This window comes from Artemia franciscana, chromosome 14 (assembly GCF_032884065.1).
Source record: "Artemia franciscana chromosome 14, ASM3288406v1, whole genome shotgun sequence".
Classification (NCBI taxonomy): Eukaryota; Metazoa; Arthropoda; class Branchiopoda; order Anostraca; family Artemiidae; genus Artemia; species Artemia franciscana.
The window spans coordinates 32,303,283-32,327,063 of NC_088876.1; the positions used below are offsets into that span (position 1 = coordinate 32,303,283).

Below are 23,781 nucleotides of genomic sequence, written 5' to 3' on the forward strand. Positions count from 1 at the left end.
ACTGAATTTACACATATTTGTTCACTTATTACTAAATTTGCCTATAGACTGAGCATAATGGGTGTTTACAGATAAATTGGGTGTTACAAACGTCTGGTTAAGCTTGTTTGTAAACAAGAATAGTTTCCGCTCGCCTCTATTCAAATTCAATTACGGCGACAACGGAGCAACATTCGTAATAGTTGTATAACAGCTAAAAAGAAAAAGAAAAAAAAAATCCTGGTTTTCCGGTATGAATAGACAGGTAGTTCCCAGCCGATTTTGGGTCATACTCCGCCTAGGCCCTCTTCATAATGTTTAAAATTTACAATTCAAAATTCTACGTGTGTTCACCTAGATGAAACTTAAAAGGTCATTAACATGGCATCTTTTTTTTCGGGTCTTCCTCTATGCATATTTTATACTAATAAGAAGTATATTTTTTTTGCTCTTTAAATGGATGTCCCGTTGTGGAAAAGCATAGACTCCAAAGAACGCTTGTTGCTGTCAATGAAGAGTCACCAATCTCTTTGATCGTATTGAGGAGCGCCGAGTTTACCAAGAATACCGAGGATATCTTCGCAGTACACCAGGTTACCCACCAAAATATTGCGATGCCCCACCTGTGGAGCCTGTGCCCCATGTTGGGAATCACGGAATTGACCCAAGATTGGGCCACGGGTCAAAAAATGTTTTCCGTTTGATTTCCTCGCTACTTTAAGCTTAGTGAGTATTTATCATAATAAAGATTACATCACGACTGGATCCCGTTGAAACTCTCAGGAAACGCCTTTTTCTTGGGGAGGGAGATTAATGAAACTCAGATTTTTCGGGGAAGGGAGCAAATGTTTTTTTAAGTTCTCAAAACAGGTTAGAGGCTGTTTTTTTTATGCCTTTTATCCAACAGGTTCTTTAGATAGTGATTATGTATTCGTAGTTGCCTTCTGACGCTGATAAATGCAGGGGCGTGATTTGCAAATAAGGCAGGAGGGCAACTGCCCGCTAGACACTAATGTGCCCCCCTCCCCATGCTGAAATTAAGCGTCTTCAAATATCTTGTCAAAACTAAGGTAGTTCTACCTAACTCAAGCATTCATAGAAACAAATCAGTCATCTTTCGTATATCTTTGCCTTTATGGTACCATATGGCTGATTTTTCACTGTCGTTTTCACTTGACTTGGGAAAATTGGGTCAAAATTGCCCCCCCCCTAGGATTTTGACAAAATTGCATCACTTGTCCAATAGTCATGAAGAGGAAGTCCATAATTTAGCTACTAAATGCGTAATTTATTTTATAGATTTTTCGGGAAAAATACACTTAATGAGGCGAGCTTGGTCATTATATCCTTATTCTATTGATGTTGGCTCTAAAGGTTTATTATTTGCAGAATATATTTTTCTTGCAAAGGTAGGTATAATACCGGGTATCATATTTGAGTAAAATAGAATGAGTTAATATATTGAAAGACCTAATAAGTCATCTAATTATATTTTAAGAATTTAATCTTTAAATTTATTTGTCATTAAATTATTTAATTATTAGTTTAATTATTTGATTATTCGTTTAATTATGTACGGGGTTTCGACAGAATACATACTCTAGTCACTCTTATTGCTTACAGCATTTCTTCGTTTTCTGAAATCCTTTCCGTTAAAGAGCGGTTGCTAATTTCATTTAGCACAAACTTGCACGACCATCGAAAATAAATTATCGACTTCAAAATTAATTGTTATAGCTTTATTTATGTATGCATAATATATAATCATGTTGGTCTTGCGTTAACTAAGTTTTAACTAAGTTATTAACTAAGTTATAAGTTATTTAAGTTTTAACTAAGTTATTCACCACCATTTCTCAAAATGAAGGGAATTCGATGGTAATCCCGCTTCTTTTACCCATGATTCAACAGTATCTGTCATACCTCTTGGTCCACACAAATAAATTGCTGTTTCTTCATGACAGCTGTTAGTTAATGAGGATTCAAGATCATGATACGTCATACGACTGGTTTTGTTTGGTTCTTTAGTTATGTAATAGCGAGTTTCCAAGGGAATTTTATTTTTCATCACTTGATGCCTATTAGTGAATAGAAGCTCGTTTTCACTTTGTGCACTTTGATGGAGCACGATTTTGTTTAAGTTCAGGTCTTCAGCATCTAGGCAGTATTCCAATATTGATTGAAGTGGATTAATTCCCACGCCGCCTGCAACTAAGATGAGGTTCTTTACTTTTTCTTTCTCTTTGCGATCGAAATAAAAATTGCCACCGACACGAATCTGGACGACATCACCACTTTTGCAACGCTCGTGTACCCAAGCTGCTGGGATAGAGTTCGATCTTTTTACGGCGAGTTGTAGTAGTCTCTTTTCATTGAGAAGCTGTGGGCTGGAGATCATTGAAAACCCACCAACTTGGTAGACATTCGGGATGAAAAAGTCGACCCAGTTTCCTGCTTTGAATGAAAGTTCGGGATTTTTGACGTACAAGGTTAGCTCTTTAACAGTAGGGGAAATATTAAGAACTTCTTTCACTTCTGCGTCTGCTAAAACATTTTTCCTGGTCACTGCTTTTGTTATGTCGAGGTGAGTCTTGTTTTGCATGGTGGACATGAAACATCGAATCAGAGCTGGATGCTGCATTTATTCCACTTGAAATACCGATTTATTCCACCTGAAATATAGAGAGCACGGTAAAAATGAGAACTGTATTGATTTTGTTTCAGTTATTACTATTTTTAGGTATTCTTGTAAGTTCTATAAAATACAATTCGCAATGGCATGGGCAAGTCAGACGCTCGTAAATATATTTAATGCACGCACGCATTTAGATTACAGGGACGGATCTAGGATTGGGCCAAGGGAAGGGCCTACCCCGGGCGCTGGTTTGTAGGGGCGCCTGCTTGTAAGGAACTTTCTGATCTGATAAAAAAAAAACTTGAATCACTATTTCCCAGCTCTGGAAAGTGCCAACGTTTGTCATGAAGATATATTTAACTATGCCTGTGTCAGCGCCTTTTAAGAAAGAACCTTAAGCAAATTAAAGTTAATTAAAAAATAAAATCATTTAAATTAAAATTATTAAATAATTGAAGAATAATTAAAAATAAAAAAATATATAAAATAAGACGACCGAGAAGCAGTTGACAAACTTGAGTATAATCCACATAGAACAAGATGTGGCTTCGATGCTTTTATATAGAAACATTATAAAGATTTTATATTTTTTTTTACGTTTTTTTTATAATTTTTTTTTAACAATTAAAGTCTAGGTTTATAAGCTGAAACACAGCAGAATTTTAAAAACAATGTTGCAAAACCTGGGGTGGTCGAGAAATTCTGAATGCATTTCCAAATTCAAAATCAAAAGTGGTATTAGAAATGTATATCTGTTTTGAAAAATGTTGTCAAATGTTAAATGTAGAGATCTGATGGATAATTCAATACGTGCTTGTGTTTCAGCCGTAAAAAAAAATAAATAAAAATTATAACACAATTATAAAGGTATTTGCTTCGAGAAAAGCATGCCAAGTTAATTTTTAATCTACATAATAAGATCGATTGTACATAATTTAAATTGTATGCGTAGTGTATCACCAATAAACAATTGTTATTTAAATTAATAAACAATGACATCTAACCAATTAATTAGTAATTAAATATAAATTAAATTAATTAATTATTAATTAAATTAATAATTAATGGCATCTAAGAGTTTTACTCAAACCTTATTGTATATGTAGAATTTACAAAAAAGTATATTAATGATAGTAAAACAATTAAATAAATATATATACAATAGATAAGTATGTTCTTTAAAAAAGTAAACTAACCACAATCAGATATCTCTTCTTATCCCGGGCGCTGATAGGTCTAAATCAGTCCCTGTTATGCTATGAAGGTTCATGAATTACCTTGAAGCCATTGATTTTTTCGCTATATGGCCTTTATAGTTCATTTAGATACTTAGGTGTTTTCACTAAAAATCATAAAGTGTATTTAAAAAATTGTGGAAACTAATGAGGGAAGAAATGATTCATTTTTAAAAACAAAACAACCGCCACATTTAGCGTCAGCCAATGACATCGTAAAATTGATTTTTTTTTTTTTTTTTTTACTTTTCTTCTGTTTAGTTTATTGACGCAATGTGACATAGGCCACATATATAATACGTGAAGATAACTTTTAGCATCAAAGCTTGCATAAGACTGAAAAAGTTGATTCACCAGAATTGTATATATATATATATATATATATATATATATATATATATATATATATATATATATATATATATATATATATATATATATATATATATATATATATATATATATATATATATATATATATATATATATATATATATATATATATATATATATATACATTCAGTGAGAAGTGACAAGATCTAATTATGATTTTTTTTTTTTAACTAACCTAGGTTCCAAACCAGATTCAATTGAAATTGAAATTTTTAATAAATCGAAATTATGCTCACCGTGAATTCGTCGAATTCTGCTGGCGTACATTACATAGTCAGCAGCAAAGTAATTTTAATTCCTACTCAAACCCTGTTAAAGGCCAAAGTTTCCACTTTTATGAGCTTCTCAAACCCTGGGATGAATGGTCATCCGCTCAGACGTATATAGTGAGAGGTAGATAAAAAGATCTTGTCACGAACGCACAAAAGATCTATTTTATGATTTTTTTTTTAAGGTGAACACACACCTCAACTACCATCAACTAAACCACCATAACTCGACCACCAAACAACTCAACTCCAGCACCCTAAATTCAACCACTAAACAAACAACCACAAACTCATGTACCAAAAAATTCCTATTGAAACAGGCTTTTCGACATCATTTCTCATCATCTCAAGAACGCATCATTTATAAATCTTGGCTTTGTTACTGCAGGTGCGACTATTGCACGGCTGGAGCATTATTATCCGGCATAACTATGAAAATCTAAAGGGATGCGCATTTTGGTGTTGTATGTGGCTATTTATTTTTCCATCGAAAAATGAATATTTTATTATCGAGAAAAACTAAGGAATTAGGACAAAAGACGACGCACGAACGACATCAGAAAAAAAAACTGAAAAGGAAATTAGAGAATTCTGATATTAAAATCATGTCAGATAATTCATTATTCATCCCTGTATTGATAAATATCATATGACGGGAAATAACTCCAAAAACAATTTCCATGGTAACGAAAGAACACAAACAGTGATAAACGTAGATTCATAGGAGTAAATAGCATAAGAAAGGAGATTGCAGCCAAAATTTGTCATTCAAACTGTTAATACGTAAAGACTTACGTGTCAGGTATTTGTTTTTGTGTCTTATTTGTTGAAGAAATACTGCCAGAACTGTAGGCTAATCCTTCTAAAATACCTGTAAGAAAAATAAAACTTGTTTCCAGGGCCGTATCCAGAATTTTTTCAGGGGGGTGTTTTACAAAAGGATTTTTTTTAGCAGTTACAAAAAACTTAAAAAAAAAACACATTGAAAATTAGTTTATATTCATTTTTGTTACGTTTTTTCCCCCCTTTGGATACGACCTTGCTTGCTTCTATATTTCAAGAAATATTTTACGATCACTGGAATTGGAGAACAAGAGATATACGCCAACATAAAACAAATCTAACCATAGTCTATTCACCCCCCCCCCCAAAAAAAAAAAACAACAACAAACAAATAAAACAAAACAATAACAAACTATTGTGAATGAATAGAAAGAATTAATCATATTGTTATTTCGAAAAACGAAAGTTGCTGATCTGAAAGTTACAACAGACAATCAACTCACCCCCTATGGTCCCCATTTGAAAAGGTTGACATTCTTGACTATCTGGGATCTGAGGTAAATTCAAAAGGAGGATTCGGCCAAGATGTCACAAGAAGAGAATGTAGAGGTTAAAATGTTTTTGTCCATCTTCACAAGCATCTCTGGGCTAATTGACAGATTAGATTAAGAACAAAGATACGCATTTATAAGTTGACAGTGAGGGCAGCTGTTCTTCATGGTGTCAAGTCGTAGCTCACCAAAGCAGCTAAAAAGCGCTCTGGAAGCCTCGGACCACAGTTTCCTGTGTTCAATCTTACCCATACACCTGTCAGATCCAATTTCGAACAATGGAAACGGTCGACATTGTTGCAACGTTAACAGAATATCAGGCATCATCGAGCTCCGCTGGCTTGGACAAGCTTCCCGTCGCCTTGACGATTGCCTCATTAAACAAATACTACTTGCTGAATTTCTGCCCGTATGGCGTGGAATCCTAGTTAAACAACATCCGGAGCCAACTGGAGGTTTCCGAAAATTTGGCCACAGATGAGATAAATGCTGGCTGAGGTTCGCCGAAGAGTTGGCAAAAGACTGATCATCGTGGAAGCCCACCATCTACAAGTTTTTTGTTTTTTTTATCGGGTGAGATAGAGGTTAGTCCTGCTGCAAGTACTGTTAATTAAAGTAAATATAAAATAGAATCCTTAACATATCGAATTTCTTCGATATTCTACCAACTAATAGATGCCCAAAACGGGCTTCTAATGAAGCCCGTTTATTACCTAAATATTCGAATTAAAATAACGATTTGAATATTATTTTAATTATTTTCAGCAAAACAAAAATCAAAATTGTTGTTACAGAATAGGAGGTTGATATATATATATATATATATATATATATATATATATATATATATATATATATATATATATATATATATATATATATATATATATATATATATATATATATATATATATATATATATTAGGAGCACAGTGGGCCTTAGCACTCGGCACTCTTCTTTTTATGGATTTTTATTGTCGCTTGTATTTTAATCGCAGACAATTTCAGACAATTTGCTGTCTTTTCATACTGATCTCCAAAGATATTTGATTATTAAAGCAAGCCGAATTGTAACAACGATATCTACTAAGCTTCAATTTTTTGGTTTTTCACTTTTAAATAAAATACTATATCACGTTTGAATCGTTTTAATCCTTTGTTAAAATACGTACAAATATTTTTCAATTATCAGTTTTTTGGTCTTTACGCAATTTAATGTCTTTTTATACTGAGGCTATTCGTAGATATTTGATTATTACCGGAAATTTCTAACTACGATTTCTACTAAGCTTCAAACTTTTGCAATTATTACAAATGATGAAGAGCAACTTTTGGTTTTCTTTTTTAAAGGCTTTGAATTGTTTTAATCCCTTGTTAAAATATATAAAATTTCCCGAAAAATATGGAGCCGTTTCGAGAAAAAATATACACATAAATAAACAATTATACAATTATATATATATATATATATATATATATATATATATATATATATATATATATATATATATATATATATATATATATATATATATATATATATATTCAATTATATTATATACAATCTATATATAGATTCAATATATATATATACCATTATATTATACGTATATATATATATATATATATATATATATATATATATATATATATATATATATATATTATATATATATATATATATATATATATATATATATATATATATATATATATATATATATATATATATATATATATATATATATATATATATATATATATATATATATATATATATATATATATATATATATATATATATATATTATATATATTATATATATATATATATATATATATATATATATATATATATATATATATATATATATATATATATATATATATATATATATATATATATATATATATATATATATATATATATATATCTTTTTTTCAAATAGGAAATAATATTATTGTTGCAAATTTTCTGTCAGTTTCCAATATGTCAAGATCAAGGATAGTATTCAAACGTCTTCATCTGTTTACTAAGAAAATGAATGGGAGCCAATCATTTTCAAACTTCTAGGTATGATTTTGCAAGAGACAAGCGCTCGTCATATTTTGAAAGTGTTTTTACACAAAAATCAACTGAAGAAATATAACAATATATAAGAAAGATATAATAGAAATATAATATAATAGAAATATAACGATATTGATTTGAATCTAGTCGTTGTTGATCTCGTTGCCATTAGAGAAACTTTGCAAATCCGATTACCTGTGCAATCCATAATACTCTTAGTAGTTTGATTTTAATAGTCAGAGAACTGGGCTTTCTTTGACATAAATCAAAATCGAACATCCTATATAAATTTATAACCCGAGATTCCTATACAAATGGGACGGTAGTTCAATAGATGAAACTGTAACATAATTAAATGCAGAAAGCAATGCAGCTATTTATTTAGGGTAGGGACAGGGTTAAATTTGAGAAAATATAAAACACGTGAATTACAAAAACTGGAGAATATGGGGTGAAGTATCCCATGTCTTCCAATGCTTTGAAATTCGCATTTTGAATATCACTGGCCTATTTGTTTGTTTTTTTTTGGGGGGGGAGGAGCATACAAATGTTTCCTGGGGGAAGGGCTAAGATTTAAATGATGATTAGGCCATATATTTCCGAAAATAACCAAAACTGAGGTGGTATAGACCTCTTTAAAATACTATCCCACCACGAAACAAGGGCCATAAGGAAGCGTTAGTCACCCCCCCCCCACACCTCAAAAAAATAATAATGACTCCACGAAAAATCAAGAAATTTTAGCCTTACAATAAAAATTCAGCCATCCAAGCCTCCCCTCCCCCTTCTAAATTAAAATTAACTCTAGTGTTCAGGCCCATTTGCGAAACACAACGAAACGCTAAATTGTTGCAGCTTGAGTAGAACTTGATAATTTAAGCTTGTAGAAAGTAATTGCCTTTTCTCTTAATTAAATAAAAAAAAAGTTTTTCAATTGAAAGTAAGGAACAACACTAAAATTTCAAACTAAAGGAAATGATTCCTCAGTCCCTTGCTCTTTATACTATTCTATTTTAATACTTAAACAAATTTCTTTATTCCGATTAAACGGCCCTTGTGTTTCATGAGTCGTTCTTAAAGAAGTGGGACAAAAAGTCAAACTGTGGCGTAAAGAGCGAGAAATTGGGGTGGAGGTGGCCCACCTTATATACGAAATAATTTATGTTTTTTTTTGTGTTTAAACGTTTTTCCTTATTTTCAGTCGATTTTTTTTATTTATGTTCGGATTAGTCTTCAAATAATGTGGGGAAATCTGCCTATCCCTCTGTGGAAATTCTCCCACGAAAAATCCCTCTTTCTTAAAATCCTCCTCCCCCGGAAATTCGTCCCGGGTAATTCCGAGCTCGCTAAAAACTCTTCCCCAAAATTCTTACTTTCTTTGGAAATATTTGTTTTTTTATTTAATTTAGACTATTTTTCAAATTATGTCGGAAATCTACCCCCCCTCTTCCGTGCCACCCTTCCCCTTCCTTCCCCGGGAATCCCTCTCCCTAAATGGAAAGCTTGTACCGCTGAAAATTCCCTCATGGAATTGCTCCTGCAGAAAGTTCCCCCTCCCGTGCAAAAATCCCCTGAGGAAATTCCTTTCCCCCAGAAAACTTTCCCTGAAACAACTCAACAGCGAAACATCAAATACAAAACATTAAGTCGTCAAAGAGAAAGTAATAAAAATAAAAAGAATTCCGTATATGAATTCTCGCAACCCCCCCCCCCCCCCCACCCCCATGTAAACTTTCTCCTTGAAATTTTCATCCTTATGTAAAATTCTCTCCGTGGGAAATGTCTCCCACAGAAATTCAATACCTCCCCCCCCTCCAAGAAAAAACTTTCTATTTTCCAATAACAAATACTATATGTGGCCGTCAAAGCTTTTCGGTCATTTAGAAGGCACCGGAAAGTTTAAGGTCCGTTTGAACGAGCCCTTTGTTGATCTCCTAGGAACATCAGCTCAATTGTCAGTCGGGTATCAAAAGGTCGTATCTCCATAATTGTAATTCTTCAGAAGAGTAAAAAAAACCTCACAATTTTTTATTTCCCCTCCGATAACCGAAAAAAAATTATTGATATGTATTGATTTTACATTTCACTCCGTTTTTGTTTTATGGTTATCGGAGGGGAAATAAAAGAGTTGTGTAGTTTTTACGTGCTCTTCTAAAAATTTAAAATTATGGAGGTACGACCTTTTGATACCCGATTGACGCAATACGGTCACTCCATAAAAAACAACAACAAATAAACACACATCTGCGATTTTTCTTCTGGTAAAAAAATTCCACATTTTAATAGACAGGAGCTTCAAACCTGAGGTTCTCTAGTATGTTAAATCTGCCCGAATCAAGCAGGATTTACACCAGGCATAGGCTGTGATCATATCTTTAGCCTACGACAAATCCTTTAACATCACTTCACACACCAGCAAGAGACAATCCAAATCTTCACTGATTTCGTCACTGCCTTTGATTCGACTTATCGAGATGCCATTTGGATAGCAACGGGAGGATACGACGCCCCTGAAAACACCATCAGGCTATTGAAGGCATGCTATGATTTAACTCAGGCCCAAGTTAGAGTCGATGGTGAGCTTTCAGATTGTGTCCTTATTAAGGAGGGTGTGCGTCAATGCTGCGCACTCTCACTGACCTTATTCAACTTCGTTGTTTATGGGATTTTTATGGCCCTCGACAAGTACAAAGGTGTAGCAGTGAGCCCGTCCTTCTCCATCAAGAATAGCAAATAGAGTACTCTCGACTGGGCTCCGAATAAGTCTACCGGAGACAAAAGCGATACAAAACGCTTGGATGGCCTCTGTGACCTTAAATGGTAGTCAAATCGAGGAGGTTCAATCATTATAATACCTTGGGTCAATGATAAATGTAATTATAAATTCTCACTCATACACTCAGCATGGAACGTCTTTCTGCAACTGAAGAATTTCCTTTGGAAACGCAGCGAAATCTCACTACGTACAAAGCGTCGAGTCTACGAAGCCATGGTAAACTCTCTTTTTCCTTACGGGTGAGAAACTTGGTCGCCAAAAGCAGTGGAAGTTTCGAACATGTGTAATATTTCATCAGAAATGCCAACGATATGTACTGGGCATTTGCCTTTCAGACAGAGTCTTAAACGACGAAGTCAGGAAAAGATGTGGGAATCACCCATTTGTCTTTCATATTGTCAAAATTAGGCATCACACCATGCGGAGATCAGAAGGATGTGTAAGCAAAAATGCCTCAAATGCCTTCCAATACCAGCATGGAAGAAGAAGGCAGGACGACAGAAGAAAAACTGGCTCGCAGCAGTCAATTCCAACCTCTGGCCAACCTTGGGCTTCCAAAAATCTAGGCGACGTTGAGATCATCACTGGCTTGAGATAATGGAGCCTGTCACCCTCAAGCGAACTATCAAATATATTTGACCCTACTAGGGTGAAAATATTTTACTTTAGAAGTCGGACTAAAGGTTTGATAAAAAAAAAAAAAAATGACGATGACCATAAGCCCTCGAATAGTTTCGCATCAGATTCGAGCAAACAGCACAAAAATTAATACTTAGGGACCCTGTAGACCCCTTTTACGTGTTTGATCATTGGGGCCAAGCCGTCCAAGAAGTTTTTAAGGTTGTATATGATTCAAACTTCTATTCTATTGTCAGGTTTGTATCAGTTTGATTTGCAGAATTTATGGTGTAGTTCGATTAGTTAGACTGTATGGAAAGATTCTAGATTTTTCGCTTATTCAATGGTTTCAAAGAAGGTTTAAGATAAATGTGTAAATACTATCTTGATGAAGTTCTGCAGTTTCAATTCATTTTTAAATTCTAATGAAATTCTATGAAAGGCTTTAAATTAAATTCTATGAAAGGCTTACCTTTATTGTCGAATATTTCTCAGTTCGTATCTCTTTTTGAAGAAGTACTGCTCAAAGTTTATTCTAATTCGGCTAAATAACCTGTAAGAATAAATTTGTTGTCAAATTTCAAGAAGTATTTTACGATCCATTGCAACAGGGAAACAAGAAATCCTCATCAACATGATGCACATCCAGCTCAGATCTCTAGTAAAAAAGAAATCACTTATTAAGAAGTGAGACCAATTAGAGGGGGACAGGAGGGCACTTGTCCCCTCCCTAGATCTCCTGATATTGAAAGATATCTTTTTTGGTATCTTCATTGAAAAACAACAAAATTACCCCCCCCCCGCCAATATTCTGAAAATTAAATCCCCCCGTCCTCTCTTACATATTGTCTAATTGACGTCACCGTTAAATTAAGACTGGATTTAAATTCATTTAACTGCATCTCTAAAATGTGATTTTGTTTTAAGGTAAAGAGGGACGGCATCGCGCAAACTGCTTGAAAGGGTTAAAAAAAAGAAAAAGAACTAGGGATTAAAACTGACTTCTCAAACCTATTGAAAGCCTAAAGGTTATAAAAACTTGGTTTCCGAATGTGTTACAGAAAATTGTTGCCCAGAGCTAACACAGATAAGGAAAAATATATGTTTTCGCGCATTTTGTCAGATTTCACGTGTTTCATGATTTATTCGATTTAATATACATTATTAGATACTTATTATTAGATATTTTTATACTCTATTTTATTATAATATTAGATATTATGTTTATTATTGGACATACTAAATATTATTAGATATTTATTATTAGACATAATCATGTTATATTTTATCATATAATATATATATATATATATATATTTATATGTATATTATATTATTAGATATTAAATAAAGTATTATATTAAATAAATATCGAAAAGTTCGTGGTAACGAACTGTAGTAAGGAGCGACCCGGCTCATTAGTAACCAAAACTCTAAAAAGCAGAATTTTAAATATATAAGTTTCACCAAGTTTATTCTTACCCATCAAAAGTTACGAGCCTTAGAAAATTTGGACAAAACCATACATATCTTAAAAAAAAGAAGAAAAAAATAAATAAATAAAAACATGGGCTTTTCATAGCTTGAAAACTTTTAGCTTTGCTTCGAGGTACAGCTGTGCTTAAGAATCGACAGATTGTTTATGTCTTTATGTCTTTTATTTATTTATAAAATTTATAAATCTTTATTTTTTTTCTTTTATTTAATTATTTATATTTATTTATTTATTTATATTGTTTATGTCTTTTATTTATTGTTTATGTACTTCTTACAGACGAGAAGCATTGTCGAATTCAACTAATTTGTTTCGCGGATTCATTTTCACGGCTTGAAAGAAAAAAGCTTGAAAAGAACAACAAAAGAAAAAATTTGCAAAAAATTAGCAAACTATAGAAGAAAAAATAATCCAAAATCGAACAATGAGAGCAACAGGGTCAGGTAAAGTCGCAAAAACATTGGAGGGGCGGTAAAACCCCTACCCTAAAGAAAAAAAGATCAAAAATGGGGTTTTTAAAGGCCAAATGAAAATACTGAAGAAAACACAGAAAGTGAATATTCGGGGAGAATAACAAACAAAATGTAGTATTGCCATGAAATCCTCATCAAACAGTTCGTGGTAACGAACTGTAATAAGGAGCGACCCGGCTCAATAGTAACCGAAACTTAAAAAATGGAATTTTGATACCAATAGTTACATAAAGAGAATCATATTTTTATGCTGATTTTAAATATGTAACTTCATCGAGTTTAGTCTTACCCATCAAAAGTTACAAGCCTGAAAAAAATTGCCTTATTTTAAAAAATAAGGGGAAAACCCCCTAAAAGTCATAGAATCTTAACGCAAATAACACCATCAGACTCAGAGTATCCGACAACCCTGCTGTAGAAGTTTCAAGCTCCTATTTACAAAAATGTGGAATTTCGTATTTTTTGCCAGAAGATAAATCATGGATGCGTGTTTATTTTTTTTTTTTTTTCAGGGATGATCGTATCGACCCAGTGGTCCTAGAATGTCTTGATAGGGCTCATTCTAACGGAAATTATAAAAATTCTAGTGCCCTTATTAAGTGCCCGAAAAAAACGGAGAGGACCTAGGCCCCCTTCCACGCTCAATTTCCCCCAATGTTACCGGATCAAAATTTTAAGAAAGCCATTCTGTTCAGCATAGTCAAAAAACCTAATAACTATGTCTTTGGAGACGACTTAATCCCCCACAGTCCCCGGGAGAGGGGCTGCAAGTTAAAAACTTTGACCGTTGTTTACATATAATAATGATTATTGCGAAGTGCACAGCCATTCTCAGGGGGACTTTTTCGCGTTAGGGTGGGTCGGGAGAGGGGGTTACGTGGGAGGATCTTTCCATGGAGGAATTTATCATGAGGGAAGAAAATTTCCATAAAGGGGGCGCAGGATTTTCTAGCATTATTAAAAAAAACAATGAGAAAATAAATTAAAAAAAGTTTTTTTCAATTGGAAGTAAGGAGCAGCATTAAAACTTAAAACAAATAGAAAATAATATGTATATAAGGGGGTTTGTCTCCTCCAAAACACCTTGCTCTTTACGCTAAAGTATTTTTAGAATTTAAACTATTTGTTCTACGGCCTTTGTGATTCAGGTTTCATTCTTAAAGAATTGGGACGAAATTCAAGCTTTAGTGTAAAGAGCAAGGTATTGACGAGGGGGCGAACCTAATAAAAGTACACAAATATAGAAGTTCGTTACGTTAATTAATCCGTAAGTGACGTATATTTATTACTAATAAAAACGTTCGTAAAAAACAAAAAGTTCTAGTTGTATTTTTAAGTAATCGAAAATTGGAGGGCAACTAGGCCTCCCCCCGCCCCTTTTTTCAAAATCATCCGATCAAAACTATGAGAAAACCGTTTAGCCAAAAAAAAAATATTGATTTGCAAACTTCGTTTTTAATATTCATGTGCGATAAGCCAAAATCAAAATATATATTAATTAAAAAACGTTCAGAAATTAAATTAAATTTTTTTTTTTAACTGCAAGTAAGGAGCGACATCAAAACTTAAAACGAACAGAAATTATTCCGTATATGACAAGGGGGCTGTCCCCTCCTCAACGCCTCGCTCTTAACGCTAAAGTTTTTTATTGTTTGAAAAAGTGGAGTTGTGACAAAGAGTCAAATTTTAGCGTAAAGAGCGAGTTTTAATTGTCGTTACTCATTTGCAGTTAAAAAAAACTTTTTTTTTTAATTTAATTAATAGATAGGGAAGATGATTGCTCCAAAAATTGGACAAGTTAAAGCAGTTATATCAGACAAAGATCAACGAAGTATCAACAAAAGTATCCAGACAAAGATTGTCCTTGTCGGCCCACTGTGTATGGCCAAACGAAAAGCAGGTTGTCCCCGAGTGGGATGAGAGGATGTCATAAGGATAGATGAACTTCCTGAGAACAGGAGACAGGAACAGGAATAGGTGAAACAGAAACTTCCTGGGAGGGTGTAAAGAGGTATTTTTGAATAGATTGGGGTGGAGGAGGAGCATATGGAGCTGTGTTGGCCTCATGCAGCTTGGTGCTGGAGTGAGTTGTTAGTAGTAGTATCTTAGCCCCATTAAACTAGGCCAAAGCAATTAAATAGCTTTATAAATCAAATATGAAATTACAAACTATGTATTGACAGTTTTTTTACCTTTTCTAAATAATGTGTTTCCACTTTTGCCGCTTACTTTTTGAAAATGCGATCGATAGATTAAAGATAAAATTTTGCATTTTTGCAGCAGGATCTCAGGACAAAAAAAATGAATAAAAAAAGAAAAAAAAAAAAAAGAAAAATATAATGAAAGAAGAAATCACCAATGCAACAGCACAAACACAGAAATAAACATGCACCCTAAAAAGGAGAAAAATAACTATATAAACAAACAAAAAAAAAACAGGGGAAAGGAAGACTGTTTTCCTACTTTAGTAATTAATATAGATCAGTACTTCAATGAGACCGTAACTCTTAACCCTACTGAGGCCTTAAAAAAAATAAAAAATAAAAATTAAAAATAAAAATAAAAATATGCGTATCAGTTCCTGGGTGAACATAAACAGAAATAGCGAAGCTGTTGCCGTACCTACATTGATCCTACAATGTTTCTCTTTTCGGTTTAGAGTAGATTAACTACTTAGCCTTGTTTGTTGCTCCTATCAGCTTGCTAAAAATTTCACATCTTTAATAATTATATGGCATAGAAAATTATGAGTAAGTTTTTCTAGGTTCTCACTATCGTTCACTGGCCTTTGCTTTTCCTAATCGTTTCAAAACTTCCTTTTCGCTTATTGCTACAATTCCATTAGTTAATGACACCATGTTATAAAACCACAAAGGAAAATCACACGCTCAAATAGTTATGGGCCTACTATTAGTTAAAACTCACTTTAACTAATAGTATTGATTTGATTACCGTTCATAAAATTATGATATAAGAACTCGGCCCAAAAGTAATCATTACTCTAAAAAAAGAGATTCTGATAACAATTGACGCTTTAAGAGAATTGACTTTTTATGCTGATTCCAAATATGAAAGTCATTTAAGTTCACTGATACCGATCAAAATCTACGAGCCTGAGAAAATTTGCCCGATCTTTGAAAAAGGGGAGAGACACTCCTAAAAAGTCAAGTGATCTAAATGAAAATCACACCATCAGACTCAGAATATTAGAGAACCCTACTGTAGAGATCACTGATATGTGTTTATTTGCATTTTGTTTTAGTTTCTTTTCCATGGGTGATCGTGTCGAATCAATGGTCCTAGAAGATCGGGAGAGGGCTCATTTGAACGAAAACAAAAAGTTATAATGCCCTTTTAAAGTAGCCAAAAGATTTGAGGGCAACTATCACCTTCCCACGCTCTTTTTTCCCAAGACATCCGATCACAATTTTGGAATAGTCACTTGATTCAGCACAGTTGAAAGGTCCAATAACTCTGACTTTGAGGATCACAAAAACCCCAGAGTGCCTGGGGATGGGCTGCAAGCTACCCGATTTGTATATTGGTTACATAATATGGTATTTGTTATTGGAAAATATACGATTATTTATTTTGGAGGGTGGAGATTTTCTCCGGGTGATCTCCACGGGGTTGGGAGGGAAGAGGAATTCTTGGCATGATTTGAAAAACGGTCAGAACTTATATTATAAAAAAATTTCTTCTACTGAAACTAAAGAGCAACAATGAAGATTAAAACAAACAAAACTATTCCGTATATGAGGGAACCTAGCACTTCTCTCCTTTGCGCTAAGGTTTGACTTTTTGTCACAAAACATTAAGAAAGACTGCTCACACACAAAATTTTAAAGTTAAAATTAAACCGTTGAGTTTGAATAAGAAGCATCTTAAATAATGTTGAGACTTTAGCGTAAAGAGCTAGGTTGAGGCATGGGTAACCCCCATCGAGTACGGAATAATTTCTGTTCATTTTAAGTTTTAATGTTGCTACTTGCGAACTATAAATAAGGAGCGACCCGGCTCAATAGTAACCGAAACTCTAAAAACGGAATTTTGATACCAATAGATACATTAAAGGAATTGTATTTTTATTCTGATTTTAAATATATAGGTTTCATCAGGTTTAGTCTTACTCATTAAAAGTTACGAGCCTGAGAAAATTTGCCTTATTTTCAAAAAAAAGAAGTAAGACCCTCTAAAAAGTCATAGGATCTTAATGACAATGACATCATCAGATTCAGCGTATCAGAGAACCCTACTGTAGAGGTTTCAAGCTCCTATCTACAAAAATGAGGAATTTTTTTTAGGCAGAAGAAAGATCATGGATACGCGCTTATTTTTTTGTCCTAGAATATCGTGAGAGGGCTCATTGGAACAAAAATTGGAAGTTCTAGTGCCCTTTGAAGTGACAAGAAATTGGAGGACAGCTAGAGCCCCACCCACGCTTATTTTTTCCCAAAGTCACTGGATCAAAATTTTGAGATAGCAATTTTGTTTAACATAGCGGAAAAATCTAATAACTATCTCTTTGAGGATGACTTAATCTTCCATGGTCCCCGGGGGAAGGGCTGCAAGTTATGAATTTTGCCGATTGTTTACACATAGTATTGATTATTGGGAAGTATACAGACATTTTCAGGGGGGATTTTTTCTGCTTGGGGGTCGGGGGAGTAGGTTACGTGGGAAGATCTTTCTATGGAGGAATTTTTCATGAAGGAAGGGAATTTTCCATGAAGGGGGTGCCAGATTCCCCAGCATTTTTAAAAAGCGATAAGAAATTAAGTAAAAAAACAATTTTTTTCAACCGAAAGTAAGGAGCAACATTAAAACTTAAAACAAACAGAAATTATTACGTATATGAGGGGGTTCGCCGTCTTGTTAATACCTCACCCTTTACGCTAAAGTTTTTTTTAGTACTTTCAGAAGAACTATTTATTCTAATTAAACGGCCTTTGTGATTCAGGGGTCCTTCTTAAAGAACTGGAACAAATTTGAACTTTAGCGTAAGGAGTGTGGAACTGACGAAGGGGCGAACCCCCTCATAAACGTAATAATTTACGTTAGGTTTCAGTTTTGATGTTGCTCCTTGCTTTCAGTTAAAAAAAAACTTGTTTTTACATTTAATAAATTATAAAGGCCAACATGGTGGAAGTGGTCACATATGCCAAAGCTGACACAATCAACTAGTAGTAAAGTGCAAAACTAAAAATGAAAACTATATGCTCCCGACTTTCCCTGTTTGCCAAGCTTTTTTCTGTTAAGAAAATGAAAGGTTAATCCGATCGTTTTCCCCCTTCAAGGGCAAATTTGAGACACTTATGCAAGAGCGATTTTGGTGGACTTTTTTGTGTATATTCAGTTTATTTTTCTCAATATTTTGGTGTAAAAAAAAATTCAGCTGCAATTTCCCCTCGGTCAAACCATATTTTTACTCCTCTATTAGTCGTTTTTGACACATACAGGATCAAACTTTCCCCCCTTCCCTAATAATAAAGCATGCATGTAAAAAATGGATAAATTGCATAACACTTTTTCACCCAAGGGTCGTGGGGGCAGGGCCACACCATAGGCTTAGCTATTCGATGTCGTGAGTATTCCAAATAAAATAGATTTTTGAGATCAATGTTAAGGAGAGAATATAAAAAGAACAGAAGGGGATGGTGGCTGCCCTTCCTTTCTTTTTCAGCATGCCTTGAAAAAGTTTAAATTTAATATCCTTAGCCGCTCCTTCAAAATTGTTGTTGTATCCTTTTGAAAACCCTCCTACACATGGTTTACTTTGATTTTGTTTGACACTCCCCTCAACATTTTCTTAAAGTTTTACCCTAATATTCTTGGCCTTTTTGGAGACTCACGATCAATCATGACACTTTCCCTGAAAAACTGAACTTGTATATAAGCAATGGGCAACTTATATAACTTAAAACGCTTGTCCCAGGGGCCGTGAGGGAAAAGTCATCAAAAGGGGTACAGTTATTTGACTTTATTGACTAGTCTGAACAAGACGGCAATTCCAAAAGTTTGAACCAGATATCTTTGAAGGAAGGGCAGCTATAAAGGTAATGAGAGGGGGATTCAAGAAAATGTGGGCTGGGGACGGGGAGCCAACCCCCTCCGCCCGCCTAAGAAAATATTTTTCATCAGCTGTATTTTGAGCAAGCTCTTATGTATCGTTAGCTATGACGAAATTCACAGAATTTACCAAGAATATACCCTGGAACGAAAATAAGCAAAATATTTATTGATTCATCATCTAAGAACATTTTTAGAATTTTTAAGCACAAAATTACCTTGAACTAGAAAATTTGGACAAAAAAAAATCTATAACGAGCATTTGTTGCTAAACTTACTAAGATAAAACCTACAAAATAAGTTTTTTGGATTTGAGATTGACAAGTCAAGAGAAACAAAGCAGAAACAGATTTCCTCTAAAACTACTTTATGCATCAAAGTTATAATTTTAGAAAATTGTAGTTCGAATTGAGATTCCAACATTCAAAAAAGTTAGAAATTACGAATCAATAAAGGAATTTCTTGCGACACGCAGGTTTGAACCGGGAAACCGTTAATTGCGAAACTGGCCTCATCCACTACACTGTCACAAGTAGTATAGCGTTCAATTTTATTAATTAGCTGAATTCCAGTGACAGATTTTTTTTTCTTCTTTCGGGAGGGGTGATGGTAAAGTTTGATCGGGACAGCAAGGTAATGGGTACATTAGTAATTATTGCATTTAGAAAAATATACTACTTAAAACATTAAAAAACCAACATTTAACTATTTCCATGTTAGATAAAATAATTTTCGTCCTTAATGTCTTTATTGTTATGTCCTTTTATGTCCTTAATGCTACTTTTTGCTAAAATAATTTCCCAATCCCTTTGGTTTCAGATAAATAGAAGACTGTAAAGGCTCCAGTTAATGGTCTTCAATAATGAAAAATCGACTGACTATCTCGGTTTTTGTATATTCTGGCAAATAGGCAATATTTGGATCTTTATCTATGTTTAATGGCATTAAATACAAAAAAGTAATGCGACATGATCTGTTTTATTCCTTAAAGGTACTAGATGTTATAATCAAATATTTTCATTTTTGTTCATTGAGCTTTCCTTCAATATTAATAGCCCGATACGATTTGCTCGATACGATCACCATTCGGGAAAAACAGAATAATCGGAAACACATCAGAACTACTTCTGTAAATGTGTGACTTTTATATGTGACAAATGTGGGACTGATTGCCCTCTGACTACTTTTTAATACCTTCCTCAACATGCTCTGAAAGTTTAAATTTAATGACCTCAGCTATTCCCGTGATATTGCAAACAAAGGATACACATAGAATCTTTAGATTTACTTTAATATGCCCCACAGCACTCCCCGAAATTAATGCTCTTAGCCTTTTCGAACACACCTAGAATCTAAAATTCCTCCTTTTTCGTAATGATAAATCCTGCATGTAAAAGTTGGCAAATTGCATAATTTACAATCCTCACCCCCAGGGCTGTGGGAAGCATTAGATCATTAAAGGAATACATCCCCCAGAAGATACCCCCCCCCATGGAAAATACCCCTGCAGAAAATACCCCCTCCCCTGGGAAAATAAGACACATAGCACTTAGCACTCCCCGAAATTAATACTCCCCGACTATTAATGGGAAGCATGAGATTATTAAAGGAATATGCCCCCCTCCCCCAGAAGATACCACCCATGGAAAATACCAACCCTGGAAAACAAGGCTTTCCAAATTTGGGAATTTTATTTTAGATTTTTTTTTCATTTTTGTAGATGGAAGGAATTTTGGTACTTGAATATTATGCGTCACTCACTCAAGTTTACGCTGTTTAATAGTCAAGAACCAACCGTTTTCTTCGTTAGTTTCTTCCAGCTTAGCGCGAGACAAGACGAAGACAAGTGACAGAATGGATGGAAAAATATAATTTGGGCTATATATTTGCACGTAATGGGGGAGGGTAAAGTATTTGGACAGTTTGAAGTCAGAAAACGATTCTTACTTCATAATATGCAATTCTTACTTCATGTACCTAACACGTCTTGCATGTAGACCCACTATGCTTTACACCCTCTTCCCTAATGTGCAAATATATAGCCCAAATTTGTTTCTAAAATAACGAAAAACCCGGTTTGTTCTCGAGTTTTACACATAGTAAACTTGAGTGAGTAGCGTATAATTCACAAGCATCGTAATTTTTCATGGAGAGAGAGCCGGATTTCCCGGTATTATTCAAAAACGATCAGAAATTAAATTAAAAAACAAGTTTTTCAATTGACAGTTATTATTCAATTGGAAGCTTATTGTTCCAATTAAACGGCCATTGTGTTTCCGAAATCGTTCTTAAAGAATTAGGACTAAAAGTCAAGACAGAATTCAAGTGACACTTTCTCCTTATGCAAATTTAGAAGAAATGCAAATTAAGATTTTTGTTTTGTAGAGGCTTAACGGCCTGCCATCAAATTTGCGAATATATTTATTTTATTTTTTTTAAGACTTTAGCGTGAAGAGCAAGGTCTTGTGGAAGGGGATAACCTTTCATACACGTAATAATTTCTCTTTGTTTTAAGTTTTGATGTTGCTCCTTACTTTTAGTTGAACAAAATTGTTTTTTATTTAATTTAAAAAAAGCCATGATTAGCTAGTTCTGCTAAGCCCGGATGGAAGAATTCCACTATAGAATGCTCTATTTTAAATAACCAGTTCCCTACTCATTTTTTTATCATTTCATTTTTTTAAGAACTGGGTGAGCAATAAGAAAATTAAAATAAGCTGAATTTGAGTTCTGGCTTTAGCTATAACTATGGCGAATACGGCGAATTTAAGGACTCTTCACTATCTGTCACATATTTGCATTAACTTTTAATTACGAGCACGCCTCTAGTCATAACTGCTGTACTATCAACACTTCTTCTGATTTAAGGGCCATACCTCCACTCTTGCTTCATGTAAACAAACAGCTACCTAAGGGGTTTGACTCAATTCCCGCACCCCCACCTCCTAGGTGACAAAGATGTTCAAAATTATATATAATTTGTATAACATACGGGGAAAATACCACGCTTTTCTAGTGAAAAATTCAAACCTTTGTCTTCATCTTCCCCCACCCAACACCCCAAAAATTCCTAGAGCACCCCCTTTAAAGATCTCTTTGGGTGCGTTTGACTCATATTAATGATAATAAAAAATCAACAATTTTTATGAGTCGTTAAATTAATGAATATAGCAAAGTAGTTGTTTTGCGTTTTAGATACTTCATTAGGATGTAACTATATTTTTTGAAATTCCTTCTTTTAAACAAACTTTGATGCCAAACTTTGATGTCTTTTAAACAGAATTTGATGCCAAATGGAGAGGCTACTTTATTTGAAATAGCAGTAAGGAAGGCTGCATAAATTCAAATTCAAGTTCTTCAAGGTAGAACAAGGGGCTTCATCTGTAATGAACTAAAAGAAAAGATAGATACATAACATTGCACCTCTTTGAATACATCACCTTTTATTAAAGGCATACGCCCAGTCCTCGTTCTAGTGTAAACCAGGTTGAGAATGCGTTACCCCTTGAAAAACCTCTTAATCAAATGTATGAATAACAGAACCATACTATTAGTGGTTTTACATTACCATTCCAGAGCATAAGTGACCTAATTTAAGAGCACATAAGCATAGTGACATAAGTGATCTGTCAGCATCAGCTTTGTTTTCCCCGCCAGCGTTAGTCTGATTGGTTTCCCTGAAAATCAATCAGAATGTGGATCATAGCTTAGATGCCAATACAGTTATGAAAATACAGTTGTCTTGCCCATGAGAAGCTTTTGGTACAGAGCTCTGGACTTGGCGCCTCCTCCAAGCCCGCGCTCCGACGCGTAGATCAAACTACAACACCACAGGCGGGAACGCAATTTTGTTTTGTTGCATACACAGCTTAGATACCAATACCAGTTTCCTGTCTCCAGCTTCAGCAACACTACCGCGCACTGTATCCCAAAAATAAATCGAATTTCATAACTGTATATTGGTATCTAAGCTGTGGTGTGGATTGTCAGTGAAGCAGCATTTAAGAAATATATGGTCACCAAAAATCCTGTTGTTGAAGGGACAGATTCCGTTTTATAGCTTGATTTTTCATCCAGCATTTTTATTCGATGCATATGAATTCTTCAGTATCTGTTAGTGTTCTACAGCATCCAGTTGTTACATTCCTCGTCATAATATCAGTTAAATGGTTGAAGATCAAGCCACCAAAAGCCTACAATTTGCGATGCAATTAGGGGGTAGAGCTATTAAATCTAAACCATTTTTGCAACAAAACTAAATTATTTCAACCGTTCAGTGGGTCTTCTGATTGTCAAGAATTAAAATAAAAAACTAAATAAAAATAAATACTAAAACAAAAGAAATAACATAAAGAATTAAATAAAGTGCATTTTGCGCAGTCTGTAAAAAAACAGAAAACGATAGGAACAGTCTCCTCTCTTATTCAAATGTAA

At 33.9% G+C, this 23,781-nt stretch overlaps 1 protein-coding gene and 1 long non-coding RNA gene across 3 annotated transcripts in view; both read right to left on the reverse strand.

The window, feature by feature from the left end:
* Nucleotides 1-1,822: 1,822 nt before the first annotated feature.
* LOC136035777 (oxidoreductase NAD-binding domain-containing protein 1-like) lies at nt 1,823-2,620 on the reverse strand. Its single transcript, XM_065717750.1, has one exon. It carries the CDS (start codon nt 2,618-2,620, stop codon nt 1,823-1,825), a length of 798 nt encoding a protein of 265 aa, XP_065573822.1.
* Nucleotides 2,621-5,304: 2,684 nt separating this feature from the next.
* The window catches only part of LOC136035592 (uncharacterized), a 30,880-nt gene continuing 12,403 nt past the window's right edge, over nt 5,305-23,781 (reverse strand). The window contains exons 1-3 of one of the 2 annotated variants that reach the window (XR_010619476.1): nt 15,901-15,977; nt 11,783-11,863; nt 5,305-5,382 (exon numbers count right to left, since the gene is read on the reverse strand). This is a non-coding gene — a long non-coding RNA (uncharacterized LOC136035592). Of the gene's footprint in view, nt 5,383-11,782; nt 11,864-15,900; nt 15,978-23,781 lie in introns of those variants that run through there. The other variant, XR_010619475.1, reaches the window with a different exon arrangement.